This window comes from Lygodium microphyllum, chromosome 9, assembly GCF_053477565.2.
Source record: "Lygodium microphyllum isolate KBCC chromosome 9, Lygodium_microphyllum_v1.1.10, whole genome shotgun sequence".
NCBI lineage: Eukaryota > Viridiplantae > Streptophyta > Polypodiopsida > Schizaeales > Lygodiaceae > Lygodium > Lygodium microphyllum.
Window position 1 is genome coordinate 19,597,767 of NC_141143.1, and position 22,181 is coordinate 19,619,947.

At 42.2% G+C, this 22,181-nt stretch overlaps 1 protein-coding gene across 6 annotated transcripts in view; it reads left to right on the top strand.

Annotated features, from left to right (window-relative positions):
- The window catches only part of LOC148030836 (protein STICHEL-like 1), a 100,337-nt gene that overhangs the window by 74,493 nt on the left and 3,663 nt on the right, over window positions 1–22,181 (top strand). The window contains exon 7 of one of the 6 annotated variants that reach the window (XM_087684369.1): window positions 10,588–10,644. The exons of the other annotated variants lie outside the window; for them this stretch is intronic. Within the exon in view, the coding sequence (XP_087540495.1) occupies window positions 10,588–10,629 (42 nt within the window). The 3' untranslated portion in view covers window positions 10,630–10,644. Of the gene's footprint in view, window positions 1–10,587; window positions 10,645–22,181 lie in introns of those variants that run through there. 6 annotated transcript variants of the gene reach the window in all.

Here is a 22,181-nt window from a genome sequence, read left to right on the forward strand (position 1 = left end):
GCCAAACTGCAAAATTATGTGCACCTTCAAGCTTCTTTATGTGTATCAGATTACTGCTGTCATTGCTGCCAGCCATGATTTTCAACCCAAATGTGACCAAAAGACCAACAAATGCAGACCCAAACTATCACCCAAGTGACCAAGGTACAAAGAAGTACCAATCAGCAATAAATGACCACGCAGAAGTCGAGATTTCAGATCTATAATTAAATTTTCAGGAGCATCAAACCATGTGCTACAGCATTATCCAACTGATTACAGCTGTTCCAAGGGCATGTGCATCACATTACATGAGAAATCCCAAAATTTCAGCTGCAATTTCTGTTGTATATGTACCCACGAGCAGAAAATTTGACACGAACGGTCAAAAGCCCCAAAAGTTTGTGCTCAAAGTATCAAACACACATCTGCATTTTCTCTGTCATGCATAGGGCAGGCCAGTTTTGCCAAAATATAGCAATTTCAGCAAAAACCCCAAATTTTACCAAGTGTTGATGTCCAAATTGCGCGGAATTCAATGTACATGTACATAAAATGACCAAATGCTGCACAAATTTGCCCAAACTGCAAAAGCCCCAAATTGCACAGGGTCCAATGTGCATCAATGTTAAGAAATTGGGTAAATTTCAGCCCAATTTGCGCATGTACATTAAAAGCCCCAAATGTCGGAGGCAAGATTTCACAAATTCCTGTAAATTCTGAGACAAATTTGCTTGTCCTGCATCACATTTTCCAAATCTGGCAAAAGCCCCAAATTTTATGGGTCCAATGTTGAGAAATTTCACTCGGATGAGCAAAATTTCAACAATTTTGGCGAAATCCCCAATTCAAATGCGCACAATGTCTGCAATTCCGACACAGATGCCTCAATTTTGCATGAACAGTACTCAGTCTAAAGAAGCCCCAAATCTCTAGGCCAAAATTGCACAAATCTGACCTTTTGTGCTTGCACGCGCGAACCCCCCATTAGGCCAAGGGAAAATTCAAGAAGAATTTTGAAGGAAAAAAAAAAATTGTGACCCCGTTGACTTGTGGGGCGGGTTGTGTGACCTGGGAGCGTCACGGCGCCTGCTCGACCGCCGTCCTGTGACGCCACGCACTAGCGCCTAGTCGCTGGCGTGGCGTGTTTAGTGCCCGCGTGCCCTCGCGACTGCTACCCGACACACTAGCGCCTGGTTGTTGCTCCCTGCAGATGTCACGCCCACTGGTCCACACTAGACTTGCTGTCCCCTATTGGACCACGCTGGTCAATCGTCAGCTGCAATTGCTGTTAGCTGTTGCACTAGTCGACTGCCTCAGGCCTACACTTGTCGACTGTCTCTCCAGCACACGAGCCTACCTGCAACTTTCCTGCTCGCCTTTGAGCTATCTATTGCCAGCTTTGGTCTTCAGCCTCAGCCTCACGATCGTCTGCAGCACCTTACGCTCTGATACCAGTTTGTAGGGACCAATTAGGCACGACAATCGAGACAGACCGTCCTACGTGTAATGAGAGACAGAGAGAGTGCGAGAGAGCAGAGTAGAGAGTGAGCATGTTTGTAGATACAATGACGAGTGTACTTTTAGGTTTTAAGATAGATATATATGTAAGTACAAGTGCTAAGGGTGGGTTCACACCCGAGAACATTTAAAAGGCACGAGGCCTTTATTCCCAACAACTGTGCCATGTGCAAGACTCATGCAAAGGTTGCAAGCCATTGGGGTCCCAGAGGTTATGCAGTGGTGTATTTATGCATTGTATGAAACTGTGACAAGGAGAGTATGAGTGCCTGGAGGCACAACAAACTCAGTCTCTAGTACGGTGGGCGTAAAGCAAGGCTGTCCCCTCTCTCCTTTGCTATTTGGACTGTACATTGACGAGATCTCCAATTATATGCAGAGATGGGGTGGTACGGGAGCCAGCTTGGCTGGGGTATTGATACCAATTTTGTTATATGCTGATGATATGGTGCTTATCTCCAATTCACCAGAGGGACTACAACGGCATCTGGATGCATTGCATGTGTTCTGTGAAGAGAAAGGTCTCAAGGTTAATCTCGGAAAGACTAAAGTCATGGTCTTTAACACCTCAGCAGCTTGGGTGACACGCTCAGAGCATTACTTTATGTATGACGGCCAGCCTGTGGAAATGGTTAGACAATATGTATACCTCGGGGTCACTTTCAAGGGACCACAGTTTTCATGGAAAGAGACTTCAGAGGCTAGGATTGCATGGGCATATGCAGCTTTGGGTACTCTAGAGCAGCAGTATGCACACATACAATTTCAAGATCCTCGCACCAAATTGTGGCTTTTTGACACTTTAGTTAAGCCCACACTGCTCTATGGGGCAGCCATTTGGGGCCCAAGCCTTTATCATACTATACAGATGCCACTTATGGACTGTGATGGACCGGAAGCACAACATTATGATGGCTGGGAACACATGGAAAGACCGCTAGTCATTATGATAGCACGTATGATAAGGGCAAAAGCCTGAGTACCATAGGAGATCATTTGGGTAGAATTAGGCACTGCACCCATGGTAGTTGAGGCATTATTCCAAGCAATTATTTTCCTTCAAAGGATATGGCAGCTCCCTAAAGACCGATATCCTACACTAGCACTGGAGTTTTCAAGACAGCTTGCAGCAGAGGGAGATAGACAGTGTTGGTATGCACACATGAGCACGTGGCTGAATTTGCATGGCATGAGTACATATAGACTACCACCGTTGGATTACAGCCTCGACTGCCCTACTTTGAGCCTTAGTCGTGCAGAGCTGAATAGTGTGATCAGGGTAGACATCACTAAAGTGGAGATAGAAAGGACTTGGTCCAAGCCCCCTTTCCCATTAGGCACGAAAACGGCACAATACCAAAGTCACTTCTTGCAGCTTTCTCATGATGGTTTCATAGTGAGGCCTAGATACATGGATACTCAACTGTCCCACGGACTCCGAGTTGCTATTGGTTAGATCCGCACCTCATCTCATCAGCTGATGATTGAGACAGGTCAATGGAGCCATATTGCAGCCGATGAGAGGATGTGCCAGCTTTGTGGATGGGAGCCAAAGACGGAAGAGCACTACAATTGTAGATGTACTGTATACTATGATATCCGAGGCCACTATCATTGCCTCTTTAAGGAGGGGTTTAGACCACTAAGACGGGTGATGGATTATGAGGACCAAAGATGTTTGGGCCGTTTCTTGCTAGAGCTCCAACGACGCAAAGCATTACTATTACAGGATAGGAGGCGACCCCAGCATCCTCCACCCCTCCAGAGAGCAGTTACAGACTACTTCAGCGTAGCTAAACCCCCAGCCGCGACCACCCCAGACACTACATCTCCTACTAATAGGTGTTACCGAGATACAATATCAGGAGGCATCACAGTTGATAGAGACAACGCTACGTAGAGCACGACGCCCTAGAGTACCTACACGGCAACATAGGCGTGCCCATATGCGCCACATTCGCATCACGCTAGCTCGGTACAGAGGCAGATTGGCGCAATGACTCAGTCGGAGGTAGCTTGCAGAGTCTTGGTGGATTCCATAGACTGAGGGGAGATACTCTACACTCTTGATCTTTTTAAACTTAGGTCTTTTTTCAAACTTTTTCAGTTTGTTTAGTTTCCATACATCTCATTCCAATATACCATGTAAACTTAAACATAAATTTTATCTCTTCTTATCTGGCGAGAGATGATGATACCAGTTGTATTGGTTATGGTCTCATAGGCCACTCTAGCCTTTTAGAGACATTAATAGATCTTTCTTTCTTTCTTTCTTTCTTTCTCTAGTTCTCCTTGTCCAGTTCTTTGTATACATTAGTATCCAAAAAGTAGGAAAGTTGTGTATATCTATGCTGTTGAAATCATTTGGTCCTCATTAAATATTTATTGTAGAAGTTCATACAAGACATTCTATTGACTTGGGAGGTAGAGTTGGCTAACATAATCTTCATCAACTTACAAGGAATGTTGAGATCATTGATCCTCATAAAATATTTATTGTAGAAGCTCATTGAGGGATTTTTACAATAGTGTCACACTGTCATCAATGATCATAATATCGTATACAATGTACATGTGTCATGTATCATGAAACTCATGATAATTAAACTAAATCAAAGATCATCATCATGATCTGAGGCTGCTCTAGCTACTCTTGAAGTGCCAGCCTCATCATCATGTGTACGATGAATTGCTACATCTCCCTCAACATTAGCATGTGTCTCCTCTTCTTGCTGCATCTCCCACTCTGTGAATGGATCGGGACAAAAGTTGCAGGGTTAATTGCAACACGTTGTTGTCTAGATGCAAGATAAGCTTGTTGACCTACTACACGGTCACGAAGCTCCCTTTGCTTCTCCAAGGTCGCATTCGGGCAAAACTGTACCTCTGAATTTGGCTCATGTAGGAGATGAGATCGGACCTGATTATGCATAAAATAGAATAAGTGGCAATTGGTATTCCATATTCTAATATTTAAGTAACATTGAAAAATTAAAATCAACAAAAACTCAAAATACAAATGCTCGGCTCAATGGATTACCTTGTTTGCTCCACTAGTTCACTTGTATGGGCAAAGCTTGCAAGCCCATGGTCGAGATCCTTCAACACTCGATGGGCTGGCCATTGATGGAGGAATAGGGAACGGGCAGATTGGTCATTGGGGGCGAGAACGTGCAGACGATTAAGCGGGAGCAACAGGCACCGGGCGGGCAGAAGGTAAGTGGGTGCCACCTGGCGTTCCCTGTCTATAACGGGATAGGGAATGTTCCACAAATTTGCAACGCGTTGCATGACGGCTTCGAGTCGGGGATGGCGATTCCACATGCCAGGGGGCCATTCGGGCCATTTTCTGTTTCTATGACTCTCCAGTTTTCATTCTATCATATGCAAGTGCGCACTCCAACACTCCATGCTTGGTCTTCCTATCGTCATTAGCCTGATTTGGAGCCCTCATTGATGTTATGGGTTGCGTGCATGGACTGCTCAGTCCATTGCCTTTGTATTAGCATTCTTCTTTAGTCAGTGCAATATTCTTCCTTCATCTTCTACTCACATGCTTTCCACATAAGCATGCATCTAGAGGCTCGGGAGGAGGCAGCATAGTGACTACCTATTAGGGCCGCTCGCCCTGATCTCGGATATACAGGCCTTCAACATTTCACCATGCCGACTGGTGGTAGCCGCAGACCACGCATACCTCCAATTTAGCACCACATGTAATTACCTTAGGACCCCCCCAATGAGCAGCCCTCAAAGATTCCCCAGATACCACTTTACCAGGATGACGGCGAGTGTCTACTCAAATCATCTGTACTGGAGCCTACAGGAGATGGTCCCACACATACCCTTGGAGGAATTCACAACACAACTGGCTAGGACCCTTCACGCATTAGTTGCCACATACTTCCCTCACACATGCCCCCACTCCACCTCTCCTAGAAAGAATGCCCCGCGGAATAGCTGGTACGACGAGGAATGTAAGGAAGCCCACCTCCTCCTTCAACAAGGGGAAGCCGAAGGGACATACACACACCGCCAAGTTCACACAATCTTTCGTCGCCTAGTGCGAAGGAAGAAGTGGGCATACCTATCTAGGCTAGAGCACGAGTTTTATCAGCTATTCCTAGGGCAGAACAACAAGGAGGCGTGGAAAGCGTTCCAAGCACCCTAAGTAGAGACACCCATTACCTCCCCACAGACGTGGCATAGCTACGCCACCTCACTGTACCATGTGCCCAGACAACGCCCCCTACCTCGGCTACCAGAGGATAGACCAACTGCCTCCACCTTCTTCAGGAACGATATCATGAGGACATGTATTTTTGAAACCTCACTTAACATGTGGATTAATTTTTAATCACATGGTTGAGTAAATGTTGCACATGTGAGGTGTAATTAGGGTTAGAGTAAATTTATGAGCCTGGGACCCTAGGAAATCACGGGATGTCAAAGGCAAAAGTTGTTGTAAGTTATGCCGCACAGGTACTTGGTGGTATCTGGTGCCAGTTTTTGGCCAAGGTCATCCATTTGGCCATAAGTGTCAATTGGTGACATTGGAGAAGTGGCATTTAATGGTACCTAGCACCAATCTGATGGTCAAAGATATTGCAGAGACACTCCGGAATGGAAGCTGTCTAATTATTGGCCAGTCATATTCTTTTTCAAGGCATCGAAATAATTATTAGATTAATTTTCAGTATTTAAAGGCTGAAAAGTAATATTTAATTATGGAAAATGCTAGAAAAACCATTTGGGAAGGTTGTCACTTGTTAATAATGCCCACGCAAGACTGAAAAACGTCTTTAGAGGCTGGAGAAAGGCATTTTTATAAATTCAGCCTACGAGAGAGAGGGAGGAGAGGTTGCTGGTCTGATTTGCAGCCATTGGAGGACCTTCTAAGGTTGCCAAGGGCAGAAGAAGACCAATCAACAGTAGGAGACAGCATCTATAGGCTGTTGAGACAGGGCAACAACAGTAAATGACTGATTTTCTTCAGTTCTTTGCATCTACAAGTTGTGGCAAGGCAACAACCACATTTGACTGATTATCAGTCATTCTTTGCAACAAAACTCTGAATTTTCTCTCTCCAGCTTTCCCTCTCATCTCCTAGCCATTTCTCAGTCCTACTCCGAAGATCTCAGCATTTGGACCCTTGGAGGCTGAGAAATTTCAGATTTCTCTGCTGTAAACCCTAATCTGCAGCAAAAATTAGGGTTTAGCAGCAACCTCCGAAAGCGTGCCAGAACCTCGAAGCTCCAAGACTTGGATTCAATAGGACTGAAGTTGTTTTTAGCCTATTCAAGTGGAGGGACTAGCAAATAATTGAATTTGGGGCATTTTCCATCTCCATCAAAGCGGGTGAAGGCCAATTGATTGCCCGAATCAAGGGGCAAATCAGATTAAAGACTTGCTGGTGATTTTTAACAGCAAGGGAAGTTGGAATACCGAAAGGGATTGGGAGAATCCCATTGTAAATCAACTTCTTTTTCAATAAAGCTAAAGAAATACCGAAAGGGGCGCCAATTTTGGGGCGAGTCGGGGTGTGCATTGTTCAAGATCAGTAGGTAAATTTGTATTTTCAGATTTGCATTAACTGATTGTTGCTATAATTAAGTTGTAATCAGGGATTTACCACCATCCACGGGAGGAAGGCTGGTTTCATTGTTCCGTTGCCAGGACACCACTCAATCCCTTGATTTGGTGGGCCCGAGACACCTGATTGCAAGCCAAAGCTTTGTGTTAGTGCTGATTTTTACTCAGAGCTGAGAAATTACAACAATATGTCTTCATACAGTGAGATGGACTCAAGCAATGACGATGGCTCTCAATATGAACTTTCACATGGGAACGAAAGAAATGCTACGCTTGATCTTGGACAAGGCTCAGATTATGAATAGCAAGCTGAAAATGTTGTTGTTGGGCAAGATGCACGGCCTTCAAGGCATAAGGAGACTGATAACTAGCAAAGTGAAGAGGAATTTGATGACCAGTTCAAGAATTGGACGAGGACAACAGCAAATCTCTTTGCTGAATTGGCAAAGGATCCTCAATTTACCCGATTTTTAAATGCTCCAAAGAAGGACAGCAAAGGCAAGAAGAAGAAGATGTCTTCTACACCTTCCGAACAGCAAGATGCACCGAAGATAATGCCAAACCCTTCAAATGAAATAAAACAGTTGGTACCTACGGGGCAAGAAATGCAAATGCAAGGCCATCACAGAAGTGCCAATCCAATGGATTTTGGACAGCTAGACGTGCATGCTATGATGGGGCAGCTAGGATATTTTGGTGAAAGCACGATTTTTCATGCTATGGTTGGACAAGGACCGCATTTGAGAATGCATGGCACAATTTCCTATGGTATGCAGCAACCAATGCACGGAGTGCAAGGCCTAATGTATTCGGTTATGGCTAGAAATATGCAAAACCCTATGTATGGCAGCATTTGCTTGATGCCTTGAGCACAAAGTATCGTGTTTGGTATTGCATCTGCACCCCCGAATGCTTATCGGGCTCAAGGAATGAATGTTGGTCATGTAAATGCTCCGTTTGGCATTGGTTTTGATGTAAATTCAGCAAATGCACCCTTTTTACAACAACCAGTGTATGACAACTTGACACCCAAAGGGGCAGCAAAAGACTATGATGAGGGTGGAAAAGGAGTGAAGTTTGAGTTCTTCAGCGGAGTACAAGATAGGTTGAAAGCTTTGACTTTCATTCAGCAGTTTGATGTAGCCTATTCAAAGGGGAACTTCTTGGAGTCCTCAAAGATTCGAAAGGCAGCCACTTTCAAGAAAGAGCGCATTACAGTGGTGGTCCACTCTTTTGATGCAAGGTAGAGCACCGTCAACGTGGGTATAATTCAAGCAAATATTTGCATCGAATTGGTTGAGAAGTACCTTTGAGGTGTACATCATAACAGCTTGGAATAAGTTGGATGCTAAGGAATATAAGAATTTTGAGTAATATAATAAGAAGTTTTGGAATGCATTGCTGCCTATTACTTCTAATCGCCCCGTACCCCTTCATGAGCAAGTGGAAAAATATGTTTGTGGGCTGCCCAAAGGAATCAGGGATTTTTGGATTAAATCCACTGTGTCTAGCATGTCTCAACTTATAGAGACTGCTACTACAGCCGATGCTTTGCTGCGTGGGAAGGATTCGGGCTTCCTAGAGAGTGGGGAGAAGCTGAATAAAAAGTTGTTTAAGCTTGAGAAAAGGAGCAGATCTGAAAATCAGCTTGAAAAGAGGCCAAAACAACAAAGAAAGGGCTTGAAAACATTGGCACAATGTAGGGAATTGATGGCTGCAAATAAATGTTTTATTTGTGAACAGGAGGGTCACATTGCAAGGGACTGTCCCAATAGGCAGCAAGCTGGAAAATCAGAAAATCGGGGAGATTCTAAAGGAAAGAAGCCCCAAACATCAGTGGAGGCTGTCATGAGGACATGTATTTTCGAAACCTCACTTAACATGTGGATTAATTTTTAATCACGTTGCACATGTGAGGTGTAATTGGGGTTAGAGTAAATTTACGAGCCCAAGATCAGAGAAAATCACAAGATGTCAAAGGCAAAAGTTGCTATAAGTTATGCCACAGAGGTACTTGGTGGTATCTGGTGCCAGTTGTTGGCCTAGGTCATCCATTTGTGTAATATTTCCACACAATAAAAGTTAGTTGGTTAGTTCAAAAGCTAGTTAGTTAATTAATAAATTAGTAAGATTACTAACTAAAGACTAACTAAGGTAAAAACTAACTAACATTAATTATTAATAATTTTTATTTAATTTAAAATATTTTATTTAGAAAAATCAAGAGTCGTAAATTCGATATTTTTTTCGAATTGGCAAGGACCGTGACCATCCTTCACGTAAATTACAACGTGAACGAAACTTATGAGTTATATTAATCACTAGTATAATGTGTATAGTTTGGATGGTCTAAAAATATTAGACTTTTAGACAAGACTAGAATATTTTAGATATTTTAGAGATTATCTTAATTTATTAAAAAAAAAGAGAGATGGAGATTTCTAGAACTAGATGTCATTTAAAAGAAAAAACAAGTGATGTGTTAGTTAGTTTGAAGATTTTATAAAAAGAAAAATAAAGAAAAGTGACTGGCGAAATCGCGCGTGCCGCGATCGCAGTTTACAGGCAGTAGACAACACTTCGAACAGAGAAAAGGAGTGAACTGAGAGCTTTCTAATGAAGGGTCTTGGAGTTTTACCCCCCTTTCAGAGCCAATGGAACCATCAGATTTATGATCTGAGCATCAGATCACTGATCTTTCCAAGATTCCCCTCCACAAAGAGCTCCACTTCTCAACCACAAGCCCTCTTCCCCAATTCACTATAAATATGAGGCATGGGAGAGGCATAAGGGACATAAGGAGACCCCGAGAGGCTGCGAGAGAGAAGAAGAGAGAAGGAAGAATACTCCTTCAAGAGGCTGCAAGAAGCTAGAGAGAGAGAGAGAGAGAGAGAGAGAGAGAGAGAGAGAGAGAGAGAGAGAAAGAGGAAGAGAGTTAGCTCAAATCCCTTGTCTCGATCTTTAACTAAGCCATATTCTCTACCCTCTCTCATCTAAAATCTATCCCACCTTCCCTATCTCTCAAACTCCTCGTGGACGATGGCTCCAAAGCGACGAAATGGAAAAACCATGGAAATCAACGCAACCGGTCAAGTAACGGGTATTGCCAATGATACGGGAGTGCCCGAGGTTGCGGGAATTGCCACCACAATTGGAACATCGGGCGTGGCTAATGCGAGCGCGAGTAAAGATGAAGTTCCTAATGTCATCATGCCGCCAAACCAGGTTATTCATTACTAGATTATCAATTGATAGAATTGATTGCCAAAGGTTATTGTACATATGTCTTTATGCGCCTTCAATATAGTTATGATCAAATGGGACAAGGTTAAGAATTGATTAGTGAAGGTTATAGAAACTGGTTATCTATTTAGGAATCCTAAAGATCATCTCATTGAGTTTATTGACACAATATATTTCCTTAAGGGATTTTGCTTATGTTAGATAAGTGAATCCAAATGGAAAACTCATGCCCTGCTTAATATGTTTTAAGAGGTGTACTCAACACTTCTTTATGGGGAGAAGAATCTTCATTAGAATGAAAGGTTACCTTAGGATAAGGTCTACCTTGGCTATGTGAAACTGTGATTTACATGTTGGGATGATTGTCATTGCACTATTTGATACATATTTGAAAGAACTGTTTGTGTTTGCTAGAATCTAGATTTTGATTGAAATTATTGCCAACAGAATAAAAGGAAGGATCGCGCTAGGCTACCCCCAAGCTAGCGGCAAGACCCTACTCCAAGGGGGTCATGATTATCGCTACGAGAGGCTTGGACCGGCTCCGTAGGCGAAAGGTCTGTCAGTAGGGATAGTCTCGGGTAGTAGGAATTGTAGGTGCTAGAGGGGGCTCTGGCTGTAAATCCTGCATTGTTCCAAGAATCTAACGAGCCCCTTCGTAACCCGATCTTGGAATCCTAAATACTAGTTATGAGGGTGGAATCTTGGTGGACAGAATGTCCTTATGGAATTCTGTGTATCTTCCGCAGGGACGGAATTATGGAAATTGTAATAGACTTCCAATATAATAAAGAAGTTTGCTTTACTGTTCGAATTGTATGAGTGTTAGTGAGATAAATTATGTGAAGGAACGTGTGACTAAATGGACTAATTAAGGAAGCTGGTTGTATATGTTCCAATAAATGTGTTGTAGGTAATTAAAAAACTAAAGATGACCCATCATCAAAGGAAAGCGGGTGGGCGTAACCCCCGATGGGTCCGTCCAATGGTAGGGTGGTCCCGGTTAGTTGGGAGCTTTTCTACATCGGATATAGAAATAGGAAGACGATAAATTGACCAAGTAGTCATTAGGTAGAACCGACTTGCATTGTTTTAGGGGACCAGAATGGGATTTTGCCTTATGGGCAGGAGGGTTGACGTACCACACTCCCCTCCGTCTCCCATTCTCTTTGAACCAAGTGCAATGGCAAGTCCGCTTCAGATTGAGTAATCCTCTAAAAAGTGGAACTCCAAATTACTGACGCTAGCTGGCTGCTAGGAGACCTATCCAATTTTAGGAACCCAAGTCTTCAGGTCGATCCTAGTGGGTTCGGCCAGAACTCTCCCGTTGCGAAGTAGACTCGGTAGGGCCTAAGTGACAATCCCGTGATGTTCCAAGGGAGCACCGGGCGGCATCATTTATGGAAAAACCTACTGATGGACTACTAAAAGGTGTGCCGTGGATTGGGACTAGTGGACACCTCACAGTTGGTATCAGAGCACACGTTAGTATAGATTACAACGTAAACTCAAGAAAAATATTATTTTTTTCTAAGCATAGCCTAGGACATGTTTTCTTCTCTTTATTAACGTATGTTTTTTGAATTATGGCAGAGTAATGAATCTTGGAAGCGATTCTTGACCTTTCAAGTAATGTTTATGTCAGCTATGTATTCATCCAGTTTTTCTTGGAGAATTCAGATGATGCGAGTACTAGATCAGTTGTACATCCCGTCTCCTCTATATCGTGAAAGACGGTGGATGATTACTGGAGGATATTGCTATATTGATGCAAGCCGTCTAGCTTATCTTCAAAATAATCTGAAAAGGGTAAAATGGATGGAAGATCTTAAAGTTGTTAAGATCTATCTATTTCATGAGGCCACTGTAAACTCAACCCTGTATACTAGAGGCAAGAAGATCAAACTAAACCAATATATCTATGGGGAAGTTACGAAGATCCTTCCGGCTGACAGAATAAAAGTCATAGGTCGCTCTAGCCGCCGCAACTACAAAAAAGACGGATTTCCTGAACTCCCTAAAAAATATAGATTCCTAGATATTTACTCTCCGAATCCAAGTTACTTCATAAAGGATGTATCAGAGTGTCATACTTAGATTGTGGTAGGGAATCCTTTCCTGAGAGAAAATAAGATGAGCCTGCGAGCCATCTGAATAATGTATTTCCTTCCATCTGATTACCTTGTACATCCATTGTAATAAAAGATTGATTGATACTTTATCAATCAAAGAAATAATGCAATCCTATTTTATTATTTTTGTCTTGAAACCTCTGAAATTGCAATTTAATTTTATGGGAAGAAAGTTGATTTGAGAGTTGTTTCAGTAAACTAAGCGAGAGATATTTTGAATACTGAACTCTATTATTAACGCTACATAGAGTTGTAAAATTTAACTTACGAATTGCTAAAAATTTCCCAAAATCTCGCACCCACAACAATTTCCAACGAAGCTCAAGAGAAAAGGAATCTTTTGAAGCAAGTCAAACCTCCAGAGTTTAATGGGAAAGGCGAAAATGTGGAAGCTGATGCAAAAATTTGGATTGAATCGATGGAAGATTATTTTACTGCTGCTGGAACTATCCCAGCCAACCAAGCCATGATAGCTAAGCTAAAATTAATTGGCGAAGCTCGACTTTGGTGGAAGCAGTGGTGCCGAGATCAAGGTGTCCCTGAAAATACCATTACTTGGGACTTGCTGAAAGAAGCTGTAAGATGAAGGTATTTACCTCCAGCTTATCGCACCCAAAAGATGAACGAGTTTTTCAATTTGAAGCAAATGGGATTGACCTTGGAAGCATACTACTCCAAGTTTGTTTCTCTTCTTAAATATGCACCCCCCATGGATACTGTTCAACAAGTGTCCAAGTTTTGCAATGGGCTAAATTATCCTCTAAACACTCGTTTAGAATCAATGCGCCCCATAGACCTCCAGGATGCTTTGATTCGAGCTGCTCCTATTGTGCGAGAAGTACAATCAAAGCCTAATAACAATAAGTTCTGGAGCTACAATAACCAGAACAAAGGAGGATTCAAAGGTCAAGCAAAAAGAACCCAAGGACAATTTTCCCAAGGACAAAAGAAGAAGGCAAAATCCAATGCTGTTGGAAATTTTATTCCTACCCAAGGAAACAGGGATGGTCTTAGGTGCTTCCACTGTAATGAGACAGGACATTTCAGGAGAGATTGTCCAAAGCTTGGTAGAAACCATCACCAAGGCCAATTTCGAGGTCAAGGCAGAGCTGCCCAAGGTCGTGGTCATGTAGCTATGGCAAGAGGAAGAACGTCAAATATTACCCTAAAAGAGACTAATAAGGAGGAAGGCCCTACTATGGAAGAAGATATTGAAAGAGCAACTGTTCATGCTGCATTCCACAGGAAGGGACCAAATCGTCAATATTCGGTAATACAGACACCGGCTAGTCACCAAGGTAAATCATTTAAAGTTTTGATTGACTGTGGAAGTACACACTCATTTATTTCACCCAAGTGTGCTGAGAAGATAGGTATAGATACTGTAAATGCATCAAAGCTGCTTGTGGAATTAGCAAATGGAAAGGAAGCACTTTCTACACAGCAAACTGCCGAGGTAGAGTTTAACCTAGGGGAAAACCTTTCAAGTATGAGGTTCAGGGTAATGAACCTAGGAGCCTATGAATGTTTACTAGGAATGGATTGGCTGATTCCCAATGAATGCTCATATCCATTGTGGAAAATGTCAAGTCATATTTCAGGATTTGAATGGTGAAATAGCAACTACACAAGGTGAAACAAGGAAACCTAAAGTTCAATTGGCAAAAGCTTCTCGAATTGTGAAAGGCTTGAAGAAAGGATTACCCGTTTACTTGATCAAGCTTAACAAGGTAAATCAAGATGATCATGCAAAAGAAGAACCATCCTGGTTAAAAGAGTATGCTGACATATTTCCTGAAGAGCTAACTGAGTTACCTCCGGAAAGAGAAGTTGATCATGAGATCAAACTTGTTCCAGGAGCCACTCCAGTGGCAAAAAAACCTTACAAAATGTCTATTCCTGAAGCCATCGAACTAAAAGAGCAACTCAAGTAACTGCTAGAACAAGGGTATATCCGGCCAAGTAATTCACCATGGGGAGTCCCAGTATTATTCCAAAAGAAGAAAGATGGAACTCTCCGTCTTTGTATCGACTACCGAGGGCTAAACCAGGTGACAATAAAGAATAAGTACCCCATCCCAAGGATTGATGAGCTTCTTGATCGTCTACAAGGAGCAAAGATCTTTTCTAAGATTGATCTTCGGTCAGGATATTACCAGATTAGAGTCAAGAATGAAGATATTCCAAAGACCGCCTTCAACACAAGATACGGCCATTTCGAATTCATCGTGATGTCATTTGGATTGACAAATGCTCCAGCTACCTTCAACGGGTTAATGCAGGACATTTTTAGACCCCACCTTGATGACTTTGTCCTTGTATTCTTCGATGACGTCCTAACTTATTCTAAGGAGGAAGAGGATCATGAACCACATTTTCGCATTGTCCTAGAGACAATGAGAACACACAAGTTGTATGCCAAGAAGAAGAAGTGTGCATTCTTCAAAAGAAAGATTGAATACTTGGGATTCATAGTGTCTATTGAGGGTATATCAGTAGATCCTGCCAAGGTCAAGGATGTTCAAGATTGGCCACCCCTAACCACTATCAAGGAAGTGAGAAGTTTCCTTGGCCTAACAGGATGGTATAGGGTATTCATCAGAAACTATGCTCAAATTGCAGCACCTCTTACAAATTTACTTAAGAAGCAAGTTGCCATTAATTGGACGCCAATCGAACAATCTAGCTTTGAGCAACTAAAGCATAGTCTGGTAACTGCTCCTATCTTGAGGCTACCTGACTTAAGCAAGGAATTTGAAGTTGTCACAGATGCCAGCTCTCTTGCATTGGGATGTGTACTAATGCAGAAAGGACATCCTATAGCTTACTCTTCAAGAAAATTGAAAATCCATGAGCAGAAATATGCTACTCATGACCTGGAGTTATTAGCTGTGATTCATGCTCTCAAATTATGGAGACATTACTTGCTTGGAAATAAGTTTTCCTTAGTCACAGATCATAAAAGTCTTAAGTGGATTTTTACTCAACCTGATCTTAATATGAGGCAACGACGTTGGATCGAGGTTCTACAGGAATATGACTTTGAAATTAAGTTCAGACCCGGTAAATAAAATGTAGTAGCAGATGCCCTTAGCCGTAAAGCCTTCCTTAATGCTCTTATCACTGAAGAACCATCTAGGTCAGAAACTCTGGCTACAATGGTATCGATGCCGACTAATCCTATCATCGAGTTGACCAAGGATGAAGCAAATAAGGACCCAGACTATCAACAATTGTTTTGGGAAGTTCAAAATAAGGAACAAGATCCCAAACTCAAGACTAAGTATCAGGAATTCTCTATAGATGAAGATGAAGGACTTGTTTATTTCAGAATGAGACTATGCATTCCTTCAAGTCAGACTCTCAAGAAAATGATACTTTGGGAAGCACATGATTCTCCTTTTTCAGGACACCCAGGATATACAAAAACTCTTAATGCTGTCAGGAAAAGTTATTACTGGCAAAAACTCAAGGGTGATGTACTTAAGTATGTCACTAAATGTCTAAATTGCCAAAGGGTAAAATTTGAACGTGTCAAGTTACCAGGAAAACTCCAGCCACTTGACATTCCCCCAGATGAAATGGGAATTTCTTAGCATGGACTTTGTAGTTGGGTTACCTTTTGTACAAGGAGGATATAACTCAATAATGGTAATAGTAGACATGCTAACAAAGGTCGCTCATCTTCTCCCAACAAAAACCAATTACAAGGCTTCATATATTGCTAGAATTTTTGTAAAAGAGATTTTTAGGTTACATGGGTTACCTAAAAGGATCATTAGTGATCGTGATTCTCTTTTCACATCACACTTCTGGAAGAGTTTATTTGAAGCCATTGGAACCCAACTTTGTTTCAGTACTGCTTATCATCCACAAACTGATGGGCAGACAGAACGAGTTAATCAAGTAATTGAGGATATTTAGCGTGCATATTGCAGCAAGGAACCTAAGAGGCGGATTCAGTATCTATCCTTAGTGGAATTTGCCTATAATGCCTCCTATCATCGAAGTATTCAGATGACTTCATTTCAGGCACTATATGGTCAAGATTGTCGTATGCCACTTAATTTTTCCGATCCTACTCTAAGGGTAGAAGCCTCGAGAAAAATGTTAGAAGAAATGGATGATCAAATCAAGATCATCAGACAGGATATTCAAGCTGCCAAGGATCGACAAAAGGCGTATGCTGATCTAAAAAGGCAAGAAAGAATCTTCAAAGACGGAGACATGGTCTTCATCCGTGTCCATCCAAAGAAGAGTTCTTTGTCTTTAGGTGAGTTTAAGAAGCTAAGTCCAAGATATTGTGGACCCTATAAGATTGTCAAGTGCCTAGGACCAAGCTTTTACAAGATACAACTCCCTGAGAATATAAAAATCCACAATGTATTTCATGTTAGCTTATTGAAAGCATATGTAGCTAACCCTAACCATATCCTTGATGATGAACAAGTTGTAATACCTAGCCAAGGAGTCCTTGAGCTACAACCTGACAGAGTAATTGATGTAAGGGAGAGAAAATTGAGAAGTAGAACCCTTAGAGAATACCTTGTCCAATGGAAGGATTACCCTGAAGAAGATGCTTCATGGATAGATGAGGATGCTCTTCATCAACAATACCCACAGTTTCTCTCGAGATGAGGACATCTCGATTTCTCTAAGGGGAGAAGGATGTAATATTTCCACACAATAAAAGTTAGTTGGTTAGTTCAAAAGTTAGTTAGTTAATTAATAAATTAGTAAGATTACTAACTAAAGACTAACTAAGGTAAAAACTAACTAACATTAATTATTAATGATTTTTATTTATTTTAAAATATTTTATTTAGAAAAATCAAGAGTCATAAATTCGATATTTTTTTCGAATTGGCAAGGACCGTGACCATCCTTCACGTAAATTACAATGTGAACGAAACTTATGAGTTATATTAATCACTAGGATAATGTGTATAGTTTGGATGGTCTAAAAATATTAGACTTTTAGACAAGACTAGAATATTTTAGATATTTTAGAGATTATCTTAATTTATTAAAAAAAAAAGAGAGATGGAGATTTCTAGAACTAGATGTCATTTAAAAGAAAAAACAAGTGATGTGTTAGTTAGTTTGAAGATTTTATAAAAAGAAAAATAAAGAAAAGTGACTGGCGAAATCGCGCGTGCCGCGATCGCAGTTTACAGGCAGTAGACAACACTTCGAACAGAGAAAAGGAGTGAACTGAGAGCTTTCTAATGAAGGGTCTTGGAGTTTTACCCCCCTTTCGGAGCCAATGGAACCATCAGATTTATGATCTGAGCATCAGATCACTGATCTTTCCAAGATCCCCCTCCACAAAGAGCTCCACTTCTCAACCACAAGCCCTCTTCCCCAATTCACTATAAATATGAGGCATGGGAGAGGCATAAGGAACATAAGGAGACCCCGAGAGGCTGCGAGAGAGAAGAAGAGAGAAGGAAGAATACTCCTTCAAGAGGCTTCAAGAGGCTGCAAGAAGCTAGAGAGAGAGAGAGAGAGAGAGAGAGAGAGAGAGAGAGAGAGAGAGTTAGCTCAAATCCCTTGTCTCGATCTTTAACTAAGCCATATTCTCTACCCTCTCTCATCTAAAATCTATCCCACCTTCCCTATCTCTCAAACTCCTCGTGGACGATGGCTCCAAAGCGACGAAATGGAAAACCATGGAAATCAACGCAACTGGTCAAGCAACGGGTATTACCAATGATACGGGAGTGCCCGAGGTTGCGGGAATTGCCACCACAATTGGAACATCGGGCGTGGCTAATGCGAGCGCAAGTAAAGATGAAGTTCCTAATGTCGTCATGCCGCCAAACCGGGTTATTCATTACTAGATTATCAATTTTACAATATAAGATAAATTACATAGGATATTAGCTTTCATATTCTCCACTTACACATTAAACCGATAACTCATCTAGAAAGACATATTAGTTCAAGCATAAAACGATTAGTCACTATGATTTCTAGCTAGAATAGTTGGGATACTAAGGCATAGAATCATGATAGAATTGATTGCCAAAGGTTATTGTACATATGTCTTTATGCGCCTTCAATATAGTTATGATCAAATGGGACAAGGTTAAGAATTGATTAGTGAAGGTTATAGAAACTGGTTATCTATTTAGGAATCCTAAAGATCATCTCGTTGAGTTTATTGACACAATATATTTCCTTAAGGGATTTTGCTTATGTTAGATAAGTGAATCCAAATGGAAAACTCATGCCCTGCTTAACATGTTTTAAGAGGTGTACTCAACACTTCTTTATGGGGAGAAGAATCCTCATTAGAATGAAAGGTTACCTTAGAATAAGGTCTACCTTGGCTATGTGAAACTGTGATTTACATGTTGGGATGATTGTCATTGCACTATTTGATACATATTTGAAAGAACTGTTTGTGTTTGCTAGAATCTAGATTTTGATTGAAATTATTGCCAACAGAATAAAAGGAAGGATCACGCTAGGCTACCCCCAAGCTAGCGGCGAGACCCTACTCCAAGGGGGTCATGATTATCGCTACGAGAGGCTTGGACCGGCTCCGTAGGAAAAGGTCTGTCAGTAGGGATAGTCTCGGGCAGTAGGAATTGTAGGTGCTAGAGGGGGCTCTGGCTGTAAATCCTGCATTGTTCCAAGAATGTGACGAGCCCCTTCGTGACCTAGGATGGGATCCTGGAACCTTAAATACTAGTTATGAGGGTGGAATCTTGGTGGACAGAATGTCCTTATGGAATTCTGTGTATCTTCCGCTGGGACGGAATGATGGAAATTGTAATAGACTTCCAATATAATAAAGAAGTTTGCTTTACTGTTCGAATTGTATGAGTGTTAGTGAGATAAATTATGTGAAGGAACGTGTGACTAAATGGACTAATTAAGGAAGCTGGTTGTATATGTTCCAATAAATGTGTTGTAGGTAATTAAAAAACTAAAGATGACCCATCATCAAAGGAAAGCGGGTGGGCGTAACCCCCGACGGGTCCGTCCAATGGTAGGGTGGTCCCGGTTAGCTGGGAGCTTTTCTACATCGGATATAGAAATAGGAAGACGATAAATTGACCTAGTCATTAGATAGAACCGACTTGCATTGTTTTAGGGGACCAGAATGGGATTTTGCCTTATGGGCAGGAGGGTTGACGTACCACACTCCCCTCCGTCTCCCATTCTCTTTGAACCAAGTGCAATGGCAAGTCCGCTTCAAATTGAGTAATCCTCTAAAAAGTGGAACTCCAAATTACTGACGCTAGCTGGCTGCTAGGAGACCTATCCAATTTTAGGAACCCAAGTCTTCAGGTCGATCCTAGTGGGTTCGGCCAGAACTCTCCCGTTGCGAAGTAGACTCGGTAGGGCCTAAGTGACAATCCCGTGATGTTCCAAGGGAGCACCGGGCGGCATCATTTATGGAAAAACCTACTGATGGACTACTAAAAGGTGTGCCGTGGATTGGGACTAGCGGACACCTCACAATTTGGCCATAAGTGTCAATTGGTGACACTAGAGAAGTGTCGTTTAATGGTACCTAACACCAATCTAAGGGTCAAAGATGGCGCAGAGACACTCGGGAATGAAAGTTGCCTAGCCAATTTAATCATTGGCCAGTCAGATTATTTTTCAGGGCACCGAAATAATTATTCGAGTCATTTTTAGTATTTAAAGGCTGAAAATTAATATTAGTTTATGGAAAATGGTGGAAAACCATTTGAAAAGGCTGCCACTTGTCAAAAATGCCCATTCAAGACTGAAAAACGTCTTCAGAGATTGGAGAGAGGCATTTTTATAAATTCAACTTGCAAGAGAGAGGGAAGAGAGGCTGTTGGTCTTATTTGCAGCCATTGGAGGACCTTCTGAGGCTGCCAAGGGTAGGAGAAGGCCAATCAACAGCAGGAGATAGGATCTACAGGCTGTTGAGACAGGGCAACAACAGTAAATGACTGATTTTTTTTAGTTCTTTGCATCTATAAGCTGTTGTGGCAGGGGAGCAGCTGCATTTGACTGATTTTCAGTCATTCTTCGCGACAAAACTCTGAATGTTCTCTCTCTTTAGCTTTCCCTCTCATCTCCCAGCCATTTCTCAGCCTTGCTCCGAAGATCTCAGCATTTGGACCCTTTGAGGCTGAGAAATTTCTGATTTCTTTGTCATAAACCCTAATCTGCAGCAGCAGAAATTAGGGTTTAGCAATAGCCTCCGGTTGTGTGCCAGAAATTGGAAGCTCCAAGACTTGGATTCAATAGGGCTTTAGCTGTTTTTAGCCTATTCAAGTGGAGGGATCAGCAAATAATTGAATTTGGGGCATTTTCGATCTCCATCAAAGTGGGTGAAGGCCAATTGATTGCTTGAATGAAAGGGTAAATCAGATTAAAGACTTGCTGGTGATTTTGAATAGCAAGGGGAGTTGGAATACCGAAAGGGATTGGGAGAATCCCATTGTAAATCAACTTCTTTTTCAATAAAGCTAAAGAAATACCGAAAGGGGTGCCAATTTTGGGGCCAGTCGGGTGTGCATTGTCCAAGATCAGTAGGTAAATTTGTATTTTCAGGTTTGCATTAAATGTTTGCTGGTGTAATTAAGTTGTAATCAAGGATTTATCACCATCCATGGAAGGAGGGTTGGTTTCAACCAAAACGGTCCGTGATGCCATTGACGGACTCCAGGATGGTCAGGCCCAGGACCACGCGGGACTAGTAGCAAAACACCTCTCATTCGCTAGAGATACAATCACCCCCCTCTTAGCCCACCTATTTGACAAGGCACTACGTGAAGGCTTCCTAGCCAGTTGATCAGCTAATACAATAGTACCAATGCTAAAGGCCGGAGACCCCATGGTCCCCACAAACTACCGGATGGCTATGGTTGGCCATGTGTTGGCTAAGCTCTACGGATCCATCCTGGAGCATGAGTTAAGCAAATAGGTGGAGACACACCAACACCGGCGGGCACAGGGGCAAGCCGGCTTTAGGAGAGGCTACTTTACACTTGACCACATCCTCACACTCCGAGCCATCATTGAAGAAAGTAGGGCATAGGGAAAGCAGATGTACTACTGCTTTGTGGACTTCCACAAGGCCTTTGATATAGTTCACAAGCCAGACTCATGCAAAGACTGCAGGCACTCGAAGTCCCGGCAGAGATGAGATGGGGAATCTTGGCTCTATACGAGTCTGTTTTCACTAGACGGGTCCAAGCACCGGAAGGGCTATCAAAGAAGATTATTAGCACTATTGGGGTAAAGCAGGGATGTCCCCTCTCCCCCACCCTATTCGGGCTCTACACTGACAAGATATCAAATTATGTTGGCAAACTTGGAGGGGAGAGGTTTGCCTGGGGAGGACACTGATACCCATACTACTATATGCAAATGATATAGTTTTCCTCTCTAGCACATCGGAGGGACTACAGCACCACCTAAACGCATTACGGACCTTCTGCCAAGATAGAGACCTCACAGTGAACCTGGGGAAAACCAAGATCATGGTATTCAACACATCCACCCAATGGATCTGCCGGTCAGTGCCCCACTCCAAATATGGAGAGGGTATAGTCGGGGTGGTCCAAAAATATGTTTATCTGGGGATCACATTCTCAGGGCCGAGATTCACCCGGAGGAAGGCCGCGGCGGATATTGACACACGGATACGCTGCCCTAGGATCCATGGAAAGCCAATGTGCACGTCTACAATTTCAGGAACCTCAGACGAAGCTTTGG